Raw genomic sequence first — 15,032 nt, 5'->3', positions numbered from 1 at the left:
GTCACACAGTGACAATGGGCTTATAGGCATCCATTCATACATTAACAGATAACATTTTTTGACTGTGTTTGACATTTTACAGTAGAAAAATTAGAGACTGTCCTCCCCTCAAAACAAGGCCATAGGTCGTTTGCTCAAGCAGCTTCGTGGCATAGGACTCATAGTTACGTTTATTCTTAGGCGTTGACCTCTAGTGGCTGTAGTAATTATGACAGGAGCCAAGAAGAAACCAAAAATCAATGTTGAGTAACTTTTACAAAAAGTAACTTTTTCATAATTGCTGAAAGTGTCATTATATTCACACAGCACTAACTTGGAAAAATAATCTTTGAAAAAATTCATACTCTTCTGCTTACTCTGTTGCTTTGTGGCATTTCTAATGGCCTTATAGCATCTGAGCGAAAAGAGCCAATCAGAGCTGAGGAATCTCTAACACAGCTGTCAATCATGTAAATCATGGCTCGTCAACTGTGGTCAAACTGTCAAATTAGTTAATTTCTCACCTCAAATGTTTTCATAAACTTATTTTAGTGTACTGTTTAGCTGTGAAGTGAGAAACACTGCATTCAAATGGAACTCTGGAGCTCATGTTTATGACAGTCGTGTACACAAAGTCGTGAACTAGGAGCTTTCAGAAAAATTCCACTTACAAGATTGTGAATACCACAAGAAGGGGGCATTCATATGGACTCTCCTCGTGAACATGCTACAAGGTAAAAACAACCCCATTTTAACACAGCATAAGTTTTGTGACTTAGTCGCCATGTTGGTTACAGTTACAGTTTTAATGGTCCGCTGTGGCTACAAATTTTGACAAATAAACGCCTGCCTCAGTTAGAGGCCTGGTCTGGTTGCCTAGCAGTTCATGTTTTTTTTTCTTTGGATGTATAAAAGGGGGTAGTTGACTACCTCAAATTATGTGTCCATTCCTTGATCACCCTGTAAGTTTTTCATATTCCCTTAGTCCGTAAGGGTCCTCAGATCAAAAGATCACACTTGCCATCTTAGCTGAGCAACAGTTTTGTGTGAACGGAATTAAAGGGCTGACCCAAACATAGGCCTGTTGATTTCAGTGATTTAAGCAAATAATACCCCGGGCTATTAACTGAAGTTTTACGGTATGCACGTGAGTAAAGTCATGTAACAAACACATTCATTTTTACCCAAACCATAATACTTTTCTTGAACCTAACCACAGTGGTAGCAGCGCTATATTAGGAAACCCTTCTGTGGGTTGTATAAGAGGGTAGGGGAGGGTGACAGTGCTGTCTGCTGGACAAACTATGTAATGGAAACAATGTCATACATACTGTATCTTTGGAATATCTGTACTCCATTTTCCTCCGACATATAACCAGACAGAGATATAAGTGTACTGAGTTATCAGTCCACTTCTAGTTTTGTATGAACAGATTGTGTGACAGAAAGAGTACAGTTCAGTGTAAATGTGGTGGTTTGAGTTGGGGGAGTGGGGTCATGATAATGAGTATTATGAAACTTGAGCACCCAGTAGCCCCTTTCTTGTCTGGGTTTAAAAAAAGTGAAGCCCTCATTTACAGCGCCCTTAATACAAACAGCCCCCAAATTGTTCCAGAGGCTTCTGTGGGCACTCCGACATGACTTTTCCTCCTCCTCCGTCATTCCTGAAAGGCAGGATTCTTTGGCAGGGAGGCAGGTCGGGCCTGGCACTGAGATCTAGGGCTCTGTAAGTGAGCTCCCCAAGGCCAGAGGGAGAGAGGACGCAGAGAGGAGAGGCGATCTGTGGGCCAGCGACTGAACTGTAAACTGACGGGACTGGAAAGACTTGAGGGCTCGAAAAATGTAAGCTATGAGTAGAAAAACACAAGCATGAGCTGCAACACGTCGGCCCCTCTTTATCTCACACACACACACACACACACACACACACACACACACGCACGCACGCACGCAATGTCAGCCACACACACTCACACATTCACACAGTCCTGCTGGGAGCTCTGCTCGCTATAATGAGTACCAGGCTTTCTAGGAAAAAGAGGTTGTGTCACTGAGACTTAAACAAGGTGCTGCTTGAATTTTCAAAGCAGCTGAGCAGAGTTTTAAAGGAGAAATTCTTCGACACTGAAGTGGCTGATGGGTAGCCAGACTTAACAAATCTAATTTTCTCAAGCAGGCAAACATTCAGCCTTTAATCAGTCAGGGTTTTATAAATACCAGGGGGCAAGGAAATAATAAAGAGCACGCCCAGAGGAAGAAATATGTTGTCGTAAACACATTGACGTAGCAGAATTAGCTTAATGCTTCCAGCTGGATGGGGAACATATACAAGTGAAAAAGCAAACTTTAAGAGGCGAGAGCTGCCAAGCGTCAAGTAGCAAGTTCATCCAAGAAATACAGCGAACAGCCTGCTGCCTCCTGTCTCCTCCTTTTCCCTAAAACCCACACTTTTCCTCTCAAGTCTCTTTCCCTGCATTCCCTACGATCCACAAGTATATTGTTAAACTTACTGGAGACTATACCATCCTTAATGATGTTTAAAGTTCTGCTAACTGCCCCACCAGCTTCACTTAGATCTTGCAGTTGTGGTCACTAAAATCTGGAGCAGCTTTCTATATCGTGTCTGATTCTGCAGATAACTTAAATATTTAAAGTTTAGTCTGCTTGATTTAATCTGTAAGTCTTTCTTTCCAAACCGACCTTTAATGTATATAACTAACATTTTTTTGTTTTAGAATTCCTCTTAATCATTTCAAAATGTGTTTTATTGTCGTCATTTATTTCAACCTTTCTATATGCATTTGTTTGTACTCCTTCTTAAGCATTTTGTAGTGATGGTCAGGTTGATTCTTTTCAAAGTGTTGGTTCCTTCAAAATGACACATGTAAATGTATGAAACCTTTCGAGTTTCTTTGTGGCACTACTACTTGTTAGTGGTTAAGATCAGATGACAGTTTCGAATTTAAGATGTCAGAGTTTGGATGAGCAAGAAAAATTACAGTGTCATTGGCATATAGTAAACAATTAGAATATTTGCACATGTTAGGAAGGTCATTGATGTAAAGGTGAAAAAGTAGAGGGCCCAAGATGCTGCCTTGTGGAACTCCCATAACACAAGTTACAGGGGGAGATGTTAAGTGATTAATTTTAACTACTTGGGACCTGATAGCATTGTTGTTACAGAGGGGAAGAGTTGAAGTGAGCTAAGTTTATTTAGCAGAATCTGATGATTTACTGTATTAAAGGCGTTGCTTAAATCAACCAAAAAATGGCTCCGGTGACATGACCTTTGTTGAGTGAGATAGGTAATTGTTCAGTAAATAGTAATAAAGCAGACATAGTTGATCAGGTAGAGCGGAAACCATGCTGGAAGTTACTGAGGAGGTTATTGCTTTCGAGGTGAGTGCGTTTTTTCCAAAAAATGTAATGGATATTGGCCTCTACTTTGAAACCAGGGTTGGATCCTCAGATTTAAAACCAGAGTTGATTTGAGCCAGTCCTTGTTGCTGATCCACCTATACTAAAAAACTACAGCTTTTACACAATGGTTCATCCTTCATTTCCTGTATCTCTCTTCCAGCCTCTACTCCTCACAACCCCACGAGAGAAGCAGATTCTGACCTCTCTTGGCTTGCCGTCGTATCCCAGCAGCTCTCTGTAGTAATCCACGTTTTCCGTCATGAACTCCTCTCCCTCGTGGAATAACAGGTAGGTCAGAGCACACTGTAGCGCCTCCTCCAGCCTGTCCACTGCAGAGAGAGACAGAGAGCAGTTAAAATCGTTTACATATGAACGCAATTAAAGGTCACCTGTGGAGTTTTTGACATCTACAGTAGTAGCACTATGGAGCTGTTTATTTATAGCTGCTGAATTGTCTACTTGATGGACTGGGTGACCAGTGTGTGTGTGTGACATGTGGAAATGTATCTATCACGGCGGACATTCCCAAACCATTACCACAATGGAGCAAAAGCTGCACTCTGGTTGACATAGTGGAAAAAGCGCATGTATGCACACACACGCGCACACACACGGTGCTGATTCTGCGGGGCCTTGTCAGGAATTGTAACATGCAACAGTGATAAAGTGAGATTATCGTACAGCAGGACCGTCCTGTACTGTCTTCCTGCCTTGAACACATAGGCATACACACTGTCACATACATTCATTCAAACACAGATCCACAAACACAGACAAACGTCTTTAAAACACACACACCTTCTGCTCTACACTACTGCCGCTAAGTGCACACACAAACACATTCTTTACTAGCTTGTAAAGGCGCAGGGTTAACCAAAGACTTCCTGTCTTGGCCCAGACGGAGGCAGTGTATCTGCTGCTGTCAGCTGAGGGTTCCCTGGTCAATAAGAGTCTGGAGATTTGAGTTCAGTTAAACAAAAAAACGTCAGTGAGAATTTATTCAGGAAACTTAAGCAGCGAAAGCGCAATGTGCGGTCGCTGAGTGATGGCAAACGTCCACTCCTGAGGAGTGCAGAACACAGCAGGCCACAGTGCTGCTGGGTGTTAAAGCACTCGGATTACTAACTTGTGGCAAGAGACTGCCATAGATTTGCAGTTTTGACAGGAGTTATGCCAGAACTTCAAAACTGAAAAAGTATAAATCCTGCTGTATTTGATACATGGGACAAGCTGTTAAAAAACATAATTGAATTATGCTGGATATAAATGAACTTGGCTCAGTGTTTTTAAAACGAAACGAGATTTTTATGTTAGTATCACTCGTGATTTAATGAGTGCAAGCGTATTTAACATAGTCAATACTTAAGATTTAAGATTAAAGGAATACTTCAGTCTCCAAATGATCATTTGTATATCAGTTACACACCCAGTGTTATATTGAATTTGTGAAAAGAACTTTGTTTTTCTTGCTTGCCTCTATGGTGCACAAAGAATCAAAAAATGGACAAAATTCTTGATGAATTGGACTAAATGGGGTCCATGTTTAACAGCAGCAAAACTACATCAAAATATGATACATGACTGGCTGAAAATGTACAGTGTTGAACACTTTTGCATACAAGTAGTGCTGATGGGCAAGAGCATGCGTTTCAAGTATGCTTAAGTATTCCACTGAGCAGAGTACAAATGCACGCTTGCCCAGTTGCTACTTGTACGCAGAAGTTTTTTAAATAGTAGGTTTTAGTGAAAATGAAAGTTTGGAAAGCACTGAGCATACGACTGGATAAATGAGACTTGGATTACACTGCACAAGTCTGTAAATGTTTTGATGCAGTTTTGCTGCTGTTAAACGCGGACGCCTTTACTCTACTTCATCAAGAATTTTTCAGTTTTGGATTCATTATTGACCTTTTTAAAGGATAAAGGCTATCAAAGGATAACACTTGAACGCCCAAACAGAGGTCTAAACAAACTGGCACCCAGCTATGCTGCTGGAGGGAATGTGGCGAAATCATGGTTGACCATGTCCATATTTCCTGGTCCAGTCCTTCTATTCAGACTGTCTGGAACGAAGTAGCAACAATTATTACAAAAACTTTGGGTTTTAGTGTTAGTCCAACATTCACATCCTTTTTCCTTGGACACATCCCTGATGGAATATGTTAAAGAGCTAAGTCTATTACCAGCTACTGAGGTATTTGACCAGGGTTGACATGCCTGTTGCTGGACACGCTACGCTGCCTTCGTTTTCCAGATGCTAAATCAGACTCCATGAAGATTCTTGTGTTGCGTCACCGTAACATTTATTCCAAGCATTCATGGCAAAGTCCATCCGTTAAATACATATTAACGTTCAGTACAAAACAAACAAACAAAACTGTAGCGGTTCGTGCCATTGCGGTCAAAAACTTCCGGGCCAAACACCTGATGACCATAGTGAGGTCCCATCATAAATACCTGAACTCACCAGGTGACAGTACAGTGCTCCCCTAATGCCGACACAGTGAATTACACAGTTAAAACAAACCTCCCGATAACATATTTGGCTCCTTTAGACTAAGTAAAGATGATATCTATCTACTTAAGATCCTGCTGACAGCAAGTAGAAAGGCCATTACAAAAACCGGCTTCAGAAAATCTGTCCCACTGCAGAAAGAATTGGGGGCAAAACAGTGTGTTTATTTAGCCAGTGAGACAGATGTCACATGATTATTGTACCTTATATGAAACCTTACTTTAAATTAGGAACATTTGTTATGTCTTTGTAAACATCCTATGACCTCATATTTGTATTTGCCTTTTTTTCCTGTGTACTGCTTTCCTTTTTTCTTTTCTTTCGTTCCTAAACGTAAAAAAATGTTCAGAAATAAAAAATATTAAAAAAAAAAAAAAAAAAAAAAGATTTAAAAAAAAGGATAACACTTAAATATATATCATATGATTCCTCAATATTTCAGTCCGGGCTGATTTGGTGACACCTGTGCTTACAAACTTGATATCGGGGGAATAGAGTATAGAATATTACTTAAAAAACAGAAGTAGATTAAAGAAAGAATTAGTTATTTCATGCAAGCTGTGACCCATTTTCACCTTTACACCAGTAGAATAATTGACTCACTGGGAGGCTTTTTATAAACTCAGGTAGAAAATGCTTTTCAGGCTTACAAACACAGACAGAAATACAGACACACACTGTACACACCCATCAGCGGCTGCTACAACTCAAAGCCTGCTCTCAATGTGTTTGCACAGACCCAATGATCCACTTTGCGTTATTAGAGCCACATGCTTATGGGTCATTAAGTATAATCTGGTGATCTCACAACCACTCAGCACACTGTCTTTCCCAACTACGCTTTGTTGTTGTGCCAACACTCTTGTCTAGAGGAGTTTTTCACTACTTCACCAACAACAAAAGACTTGAGTCTATCCACACAAACACACACACACACACACACACACACACACACACACACACACACACACACACACAGAAACAAACACCTGAGAGCCCAACATTAGACTGGATACGCCCATATAAAAGTTGCCCAGACACACACACGCCCATCAGATAATGTCATTAATACCCGTGAAACAATGTGAAACTCTAAACAGGGTGCGGCCAACTGTTGATTGACTCGACCTGTCTGCAGCTCTTTGTGGTCACAGTGAGTTCTTGTATGTGCATGCATGTGAGTGTGTGACCTATGGGTGTATCCATCCTTCTTTGTTCACAATCACAACAAGCACAGTCAGATGAATGCCATGTTTGGAAAGAGTTTTGTTCTCTGTGCTGCACAGAGTTAATCAGAAAAGTGATTATAAATGAAGGGTCTGAATAAGTACTACATTCCTTGAACAACTTACATTGGAAGTAGGCAAACTGAAGGTAGTCGTAGTGCAGAGGCAGGTAGTTCTCCATGGGTGAGAGGCGGCCTGGCCGGGTGGCGAGATCTCGTACACATTCGTGTTCACAGTGCAGCACCTGAGTGAAGTGATCTGCAACAAAATAGTTTCAGATCAGTTTTAAGATCATCAGCTGATGCTGCTTTGAGATAGTAAGCTGCTTCTTAAATGTGGCATTTGGCCTTTTTATTGTTTGAGTATTGGTTCAGGGGCTGGATACCAGTGTTCCCATCACTGATATAACTGAGGATATGATTTAAAAAAAAAAAAAAAAAAAACCCCATCAGTTCAGTCAGGAACACTTAAAACTTAATCTCCATTTACGGTATTATATTTGGCAGTAAGGCTCTGTTCTGGGACCACTCTGCTTTTCCTAGGCCTGCGCAGAAAGCCTCTTCCATTCGCCTAAGTGGAAATCCTATGAGCACACCTCTCCGCCCTTCCATGTGCAAACAAGGAAAGCCTAAGGCGGAGAGAGCACACCTCTGAAAAGCCTGAGGCAGAGAGCTCAAACCTCCCTGCCCTTCCACGTGCCAACGAGGAAAGCCTGAGTCAGAGAGAGCAAACCTCCCTGACCTTCCATGCGCCTACATGGAAAGCCAGGCAGGGAGAGCAGCAGCAAAAACCCCCTGGAAACAGAACAGAGCAGCATCAATGACAAACAGAGATGACATTGATAAGTCAGACACAACATGAAAAGGAGGAGCTGGGGTGGAGGTTGGTTGCAAAGTGGCTTGCAGAGGAAGCAGCAACAGTAGGCAGGCCAGAGCAGTTTAAACAGGGCACCATGAATGAGATTTGCCAATTAGCTGCATAGAAAGGAATCATGTGATTTATCAGCTGACTCATTTCTATCAATCAGCTGCTCCATCGGTTGAATGGGCTGTTTGAGATCAGCTAATGTAGCTGGGATGTGAGCTGAGCTTGACATTGTTTCCTGCCTGAACTAACGCAGTGCTCAATTCTGTTAATCCCAGAATAAATACTTTTGTACGGTTGGCACAGCATTCAACACTCTTTATCCTTACACCCTTAATTTAGACAAGGGAAAAGTCCCCCAAAAAAACTTTTAATGGGGGAAAAAGGAAGAATCCTCAGGTAGGGCCACAGAGGAGGGATTCCTCCTCCAGGACAGACAGATATGCAGTAGATGTCTTGTTTACACAGCAGACAGAAAACCTTTTCATTGGTTGATCATAAGGTAAACAATGCTTTAATCAGACCCACATAGTTCAAACAGTTATTAATTTTCATCAGAGCAGAACAGTGACCAAACGCTCCCATTACAGAGTGTTTATATTACAGCTACACTTAGTTATGTGACGAACACTGCTGGGCCTGTTGACTCAGTCATAAGAGTCAGTGTGGTCTGTTGCAAATTTAATGCACTGATGCAGTATGGTGACTATTACAGTATGGTCGCGTGCCCACAGCCATCAACTCTGCTGAGATCTCTCGTGTGATATCAGCACAGGGTTTAAGGACCACTTGAAAACAGCTGAAAATAATGAATTACTTGCATTGGAAACTGATGGCAGCAGATGTCCAGCTCATCACACTGATTGCTTAGAATACAGATGAATCTGTTTGGCATTAAGGCATATGATCAAAGCTACACCAATTAGCCATTTTCTATGGTACTATACACTCATCAGTCACTTTATTAGGTACAGCTTGCTAGTACGGGGCTGGACCCCCTTTTGTCTTCAGAGCTGTCTTAGATTTTGGTCCATATTGACATGATAGCATCATGTAGCTGGTGCAGATTTGTCAGCTGCACATCAATGATGCGACTCACCCTTTCCACCACATCCCAAAGGTGCTCTATTGGATTGAGATCTGGTGACTGTGGAGGCCATTGGACTACAGTGAACTCATTGTCATGTTCAAGAAACCAGTTTGGACCAGAATGGACACGGTCAGCAACAATACTCAGGTAGGCTGTGGTGTTTAAAGCATGCTCAGTTGGTACTAAGGGGCCCAAAGTGTGCCAAGAAAATATCCCCCACACCATTACACCACCACCACCAGCCTGAACCGTTGATACAAGGCAGGATGGATCCATGCCTTCATGTTGTTTACACCAAATTCTGACCCTACCATCTGAATGTGGCAGCAGAAATCCAGACTCATCAGACCAGGTGACGTTTTTCCCATCTTCTATTGTCCAGTTTTGGTGAGCCTGTGTGAACTGTAGCCTTAGTTTCCTGTTGTTAGCTGACAGGAGTGGCACCTGGTGTGGTCTTCTGCTGCTGTAGCCCATCTGCTTCAAGGTTCGACGTGTTGTTGGTTCAGAGATGGTCTTCTGCATCTTGAACCAGTCTGGTCATTCTCCTCTGACCTCTGGCATCAACAAGGCATTTTCACCCAGAGAACTGCAGCTCACTGGATATGTTCTCTTTGTCAGACCATCCTCTGTAAACCCTAGAGATGGTTGTGTGTGGAAGTTTCTGAAATACTCAGACCAACCCGTCTGGCACAACAACCATGCCACTTTCAAAGTCACTTAAATCACCTTTCTTCCCCATTCTGATGTTCGGTTTGAACTTCAGCAGGTCGTCTTGACCATGTCTACATGCCTAAATGTTTTAAGTTGCTGCCAAGTGATTGGCTGATTAGCAATTTGCATTAATGAGCAGTTGAACAAGTGTACCTGATAAAGTGGCCGGTGAGTGTACAGATTTGCACTGAGCATTAGAACATATCATTATGTGTCTAAAAATATGCGCAACTTTCATATAAAACATATGAAAGTCACTCCTGAAATGCACGAGTGTTGTCTTTTCTTCCCTGTTTTCCAGCTTTAGTGAAGGTCTGTGATTTATGGAGAGAAAAACACTGGAATAAGTTCGACTTGATGAGCTGTATCAAATCAAACACGTCCAACATCATATTGTTCCCTGTGGCTGTGAAGTAGATCAACTAAATGTTGTTCCCTTTTCAACAGTAAAGTGCTTTTCATCATTTTGTCTTCCCTAACGGATCGACAAACAGCAGGATTCATCACCACCTGAGGAACAACACATTTTACAGGGTGCTACATATCATTTCCTTATGTTAAACCCTGGGACAAGAGCCAGCTGAGTGGATGATAGTATGCTTGTGTGTGTTTTGAACATGAATGTACAGTGAGGTCACTCTTGAGCAGCTGCAGCGCTACTTTCCTCACCCTCAGACAGCAGAGTTGCGGTCTGTTTCCATCTCTTCAAGAGTCTCAGAGGAGCAGAGATATTAAATGTTTTAGGCCAGGATAATGCAGGACTGTTAAGGTTTTCCTCTGAATATTAAACCACTACATGAGGAAATCATTCTATGAAATACTTTCTCCTTTATTAAACTCACATAACGGATTATATTACTCTAAAAAACACGTACGTACATCTTAACACAAATAAACAGCACAATCACAGTCTGTACCAGAGTGGTGCTATGGAAAATAATCCCCTGATTATAAGTAAAACAAAGCACAGCCAAAACTAATTAGCCATTTTTCCTGTGTTTATGCAACCCGGCCATACATATTTGAGACAAAGCACACTTGTCAGTAATTAAGCTGCGGCTACTGCACAAAACCCGCCTCAATTTCCAGAGAGAAAGGCCTGACTCGTGTCATCAAAAGCACCACTGACCGAAGTGGATGTGTATGTATAATAGTGTAATGGCGTAATTATGATCGGGCGCTTTGCTGTGGACACACGCATCCCTCCACATCAAACATGCCAGATTCTCTAATTGGAAGACAGTTAAGACCGACTTGGCAGCACACCATGTTGTAAACAAGATAAAACAATAAAAGCACATAAAATGTGAGCTCAGTGCTCTTTATTTATGAAGCTCATTAAAACTGTGCAACTAACATGTGGTGATGAAGTAACGCTGAGGCTCTTCTCTGTAACTGCCAGTCTGATGAATTCCAGTGGCTGCCATGAGCTTTGACTGTCTTATAGTGACCTCTGTCGTCAGACTGCTCTGTTGTGTTTAGGACACAGAGAGCAGCAGAGAGGCAGAGGAAGCAGAGCTGTGGAGACGGGGAGAGGTGCAGTTTTCTAATGCATACACCAGCTAATAAATGCATTTTTTCCTCTCATTGGTTTTGATCATTTTCCTTAGTATATTAAATTGCATGTTGCTCAAAATGAATAAAACAGTCAGCTGTTAGTTGTGTACTTTCTTCATGCATTAACACATACACAACCTCACAAACACTTGTCCCAAGTCCAGTGATGCATCCATACGACGTTCATGAGTTATGAAACAGGAAGTGTCAAAATGATGTATGTGTTTTCCTATGAAGTTTGGTCATGTTAAGTGCAGCTGTTTTCAAAGTTCTGCACCTTTTTGTTATAAGCCACTCCCACTACCTGCCCTCCTTTTTATGCAAATCAGACAATGGGCATGAACTGACTCATGACTAATCTTTCCAAACAATCTTGTGCAAGTTAGGTGCCTTTTTGCTGCAGAAAGTGACAGAACCAAACTGGAAACCTTTCCAAATATCCACATTTTCATTTGGGATTCCACACAACAATAGAGAGGCAAAGTCCCTCTCCTTATTTGTCGCCATGGGATCTTATTTCAGAAAAAAATGTGTACGGTAGTAAACAGTGAGAGACAAATTATCTCTTGATCCTATTTGAATTGTGCCAAGAATTAAACATATGATGTCTGTCAATTTAAAGCATAATTTTGCAAGTCAGGAAAGTTGCAGTTTGTCATAGGTGTGTTGTAGTACCATTTAGTTTATGTGAAACTGCTCAGTGAACTACATTTCTAGTCTCGCACGATATAAGTCATCCACACCAATATGGCCTTTACTTTGGCACAAATGTAATGTTATTTTATCTGATGCATTATATCCAACAAATCCAGACAGACTTAAACATTTTTTAACTTGCAAACGTGTCTGTTAATTAGACAAACATCATGAGTGTAATTCATGGCAAATCTCAAACGGGATGAAGAAAATGAATTGTCTCTTGCCGTTGACAACCGTACTTTTCTTTTTTCCAAAACAAGGTCCCATGATGGTCCACAGGAAGGGGAGGGACTTTGCCTCTCTAACATTTGCAATGTGTTATAAATGAGTGGAAAAATACAAAAATACCAGAATGTTCCTTTGACAAATTATGCAAAGAAAAAACCCTGCAGGATTGCAGTGAAGAGACAAGGTCAAGTGAGGTTAAAGGGAGACAAGAAGAGACAAGGGGCGGTCTTGTCGTGAGTTGGGGGTTTTGGGTGCACTTAGGCTGCTGTCATGGCCCCGCTTCAGGCCGTTTTCCTGGACTGTCAAAGACAGTGACGAAGTACATCTTTCCAATCCGAGGACCGTAGCTGAACACAGCCACGCTCAGAGAATATTACCCGACACATCAGCACTAACTGGGGCTCAGACCGATCTTCCTTTGAGTCATTTTTCTTATGGTTATTTTCTTAATTATTTCATTTATCTCTATGAGACTGTATAATTATTTAATGTTATTAAAAATAATTGATTTAGAGAAGAGCTAATATTCCTCTGGATCTGCATTTATTTAGTGTAAAGAGTTTGCTAAATATACACTGCAAACTCAATACTTCCAAAATCAATATATTACTTCTGGCAGTCAGTGAGATCAGCAGGCTCTGGTATGTGCCACAAGTCTTCTACACCAGGTCTCATCATATCTTAATGGCATCATAAGTAGGGTTTCATGACTCCCAGTGGTCTGTAATATGGTCTCACCTGTTAAAGTAGTGTCAATGATAAGATAACCTTTCTCAATAAAACTCTAAACCCTAAAATGTGGAGTGTGAACTGAATTTAAAGAGCTGCTCTGTTCTTCTCTGGATGTAGTTTTCCAGCTAATTTAATAATCCAAGACCTCAGTGCTGTGGTAAACCATACAACAATGAACAACAGTGAACAACTGAGGGAAGTCTGCCGGGCAAACTCTGTGTAGGGGACCTTATATCCATGTCTCTTGCTTGTCTTTGTTTTCACCACAGATTTCTATGGTGGCCAGCGAGAGCAAATGCGCTGCAGACAGACAATAAATAAAGAAACATCTTCACTAACTTGACGACACATGTGCAGCATTTAGAAAACAGTCAACAACTTGACAACACATGAAAACATCAATTTGAAGACACATGTGCAGCATTAAGAAAAAGTGCTGCAAGAAGTCCACAGCACAATGGAGACTGTTTGGGGGGACACTAAAAAGTGATGCACACAGCTGGGACACGCTTTCTGTTGCCACGGTTTTTGGCTCGTGAAATTACTGAATTCTGCTATCTGTCAGTGGAGGTGGAAAACCACTTTAGGGTTTTTTTTTGGCTGATTTTAACAGTGTGATCCCATGATTTACTTTTGTCAATGAGAAATGAAGAAGCTACTTGGATGAGAGCCAAAACATCTTCAAGAAACAAGCAAGCAAGTCCAGTTGCCTACGATATAGCACTTATGATGATTCAGTTTTATTGCCGATTGCAGATCTGTCAGTGTTAGCCTTTTGCTTAGTATTCATTAGCTAAAAACCACGGCAACCATGACAGCAACAACAAGTGTGCGCATTGCTTTAAGTGTCCCCTGGAAACCGTTTCTGTTGTGTTGTAAGCATAGACTGCATAATAATAAATTGATCACCCCCTGGTGGCTTGCTGTAGTATAGGTCATAATCCCTGCCTCCTCCATGTTAGCGGATGGGACATGGGCCAAACTAAAAGATCAAAGTTAACACCAAATACATTTTTCTCAAAGATGATTTCTGTAATTTTAGGTGGTTATCAGGCTGCTGTATGTTCAAGTTGTCATTTCTCTGATAGCCTGATAGATACCTGCTTAAGCTGGGCCCGGTTGTGGGGGCAGCAGGCAAAGCAAAGCACCCAGACGTCCCTCTCCCCAGCAACGCTTTCCAGCTCCTCCTGGGGGACTCCAAGGTGTTCCCAGGCCAGATGAGATATGTAATCCCTCCAGTGTGTTCTGGGTCTGTCCGGGGGCCTCCTACCAGTGGGACGTGCCTGGAACATCTCTAACGGGAGGCGCCCAGGAGGCTGATCTTGGTCAGATGCCCAAACCACCTCAACTGACCCCTTTCAACACGAAGGAGCAGCGGCTCTACTTTGAGCTCCCTCCAATTTCTCTGATAGGTTTGGTTGTAATAAGATATTTGATGCTATAAAAAGCAGGATGGACGTGACTGACAGCTGTGTGTGTAAGTCGGTGGCTCCAAATGACATCACCAGAGCAAGATGGCAGCGGCCGAATCCAGGATATTTTGGCTTGAGAGTAAGTGTAGACGTGTTGTAAATCCTCAGTCTATGGTTGTAAGCTTCTTGCAACTTTTTTTTAATGCTGCACATCTTCAAATTGATGTTTTTGTGTGTCCTCAAGTTAGTGAAGATGTTTTTTTATTTGCTTGTGACCTGTTTGCGGCATGTTTACCCTTTTCGGCCACTAAAGATTTCCCTGTCCTGGCTGGGCTCTGATTTGTACCAACGAATCTGCTCTGAAGCTTTTGCAGTTAGACATTTATTTACACCTTTTTATTGCCTAGATATTCAAGCCAAAGCACTGACATATAAATCTCTGTATTTCAACATGTGGAGTGCCAGGAAAAGCTTGGCAACCGATGAAAACAAACATTGATAAAATAATTTGAAGCTTGACTGTATCTGTTTTTTTTTAGCTTTTGGGGCATTTTGGGTCTTTTCCTCAAATATGGACAATAACCATGAAGCCACCATGA

The 15,032-nt window shown here is 41.6% G+C and overlaps 1 protein-coding gene across 1 annotated transcript in view; it reads right to left on the bottom strand.

Moving 5' to 3' along the window:
- The window catches only part of p3h2 (prolyl 3-hydroxylase 2), an 89,005-nt gene that overhangs the window by 7,711 nt on the left and 66,262 nt on the right, over positions 1 to 15,032 (bottom strand). The window contains exons 4-5 of the mRNA XM_049586949.1: positions 7,267 to 7,398; positions 3,601 to 3,728 (exon numbers count right to left, since the gene is read on the bottom strand). Of these exons, the coding sequence (XP_049442906.1) occupies positions 3,601 to 3,728; positions 7,267 to 7,398 (260 nt within the window). The remainder of the gene's footprint in view (positions 1 to 3,600; positions 3,729 to 7,266; positions 7,399 to 15,032) is intronic.

The sequence above is a fragment of the Epinephelus fuscoguttatus genome, linkage group LG10, assembly GCF_011397635.1.
Source record: "Epinephelus fuscoguttatus linkage group LG10, E.fuscoguttatus.final_Chr_v1".
In the NCBI taxonomy this organism is placed as follows: domain Eukaryota; kingdom Metazoa; phylum Chordata; class Actinopteri; order Perciformes; family Serranidae; genus Epinephelus; species Epinephelus fuscoguttatus.
This window is presented reverse-complemented; position numbering and strand designations above follow the sequence as displayed.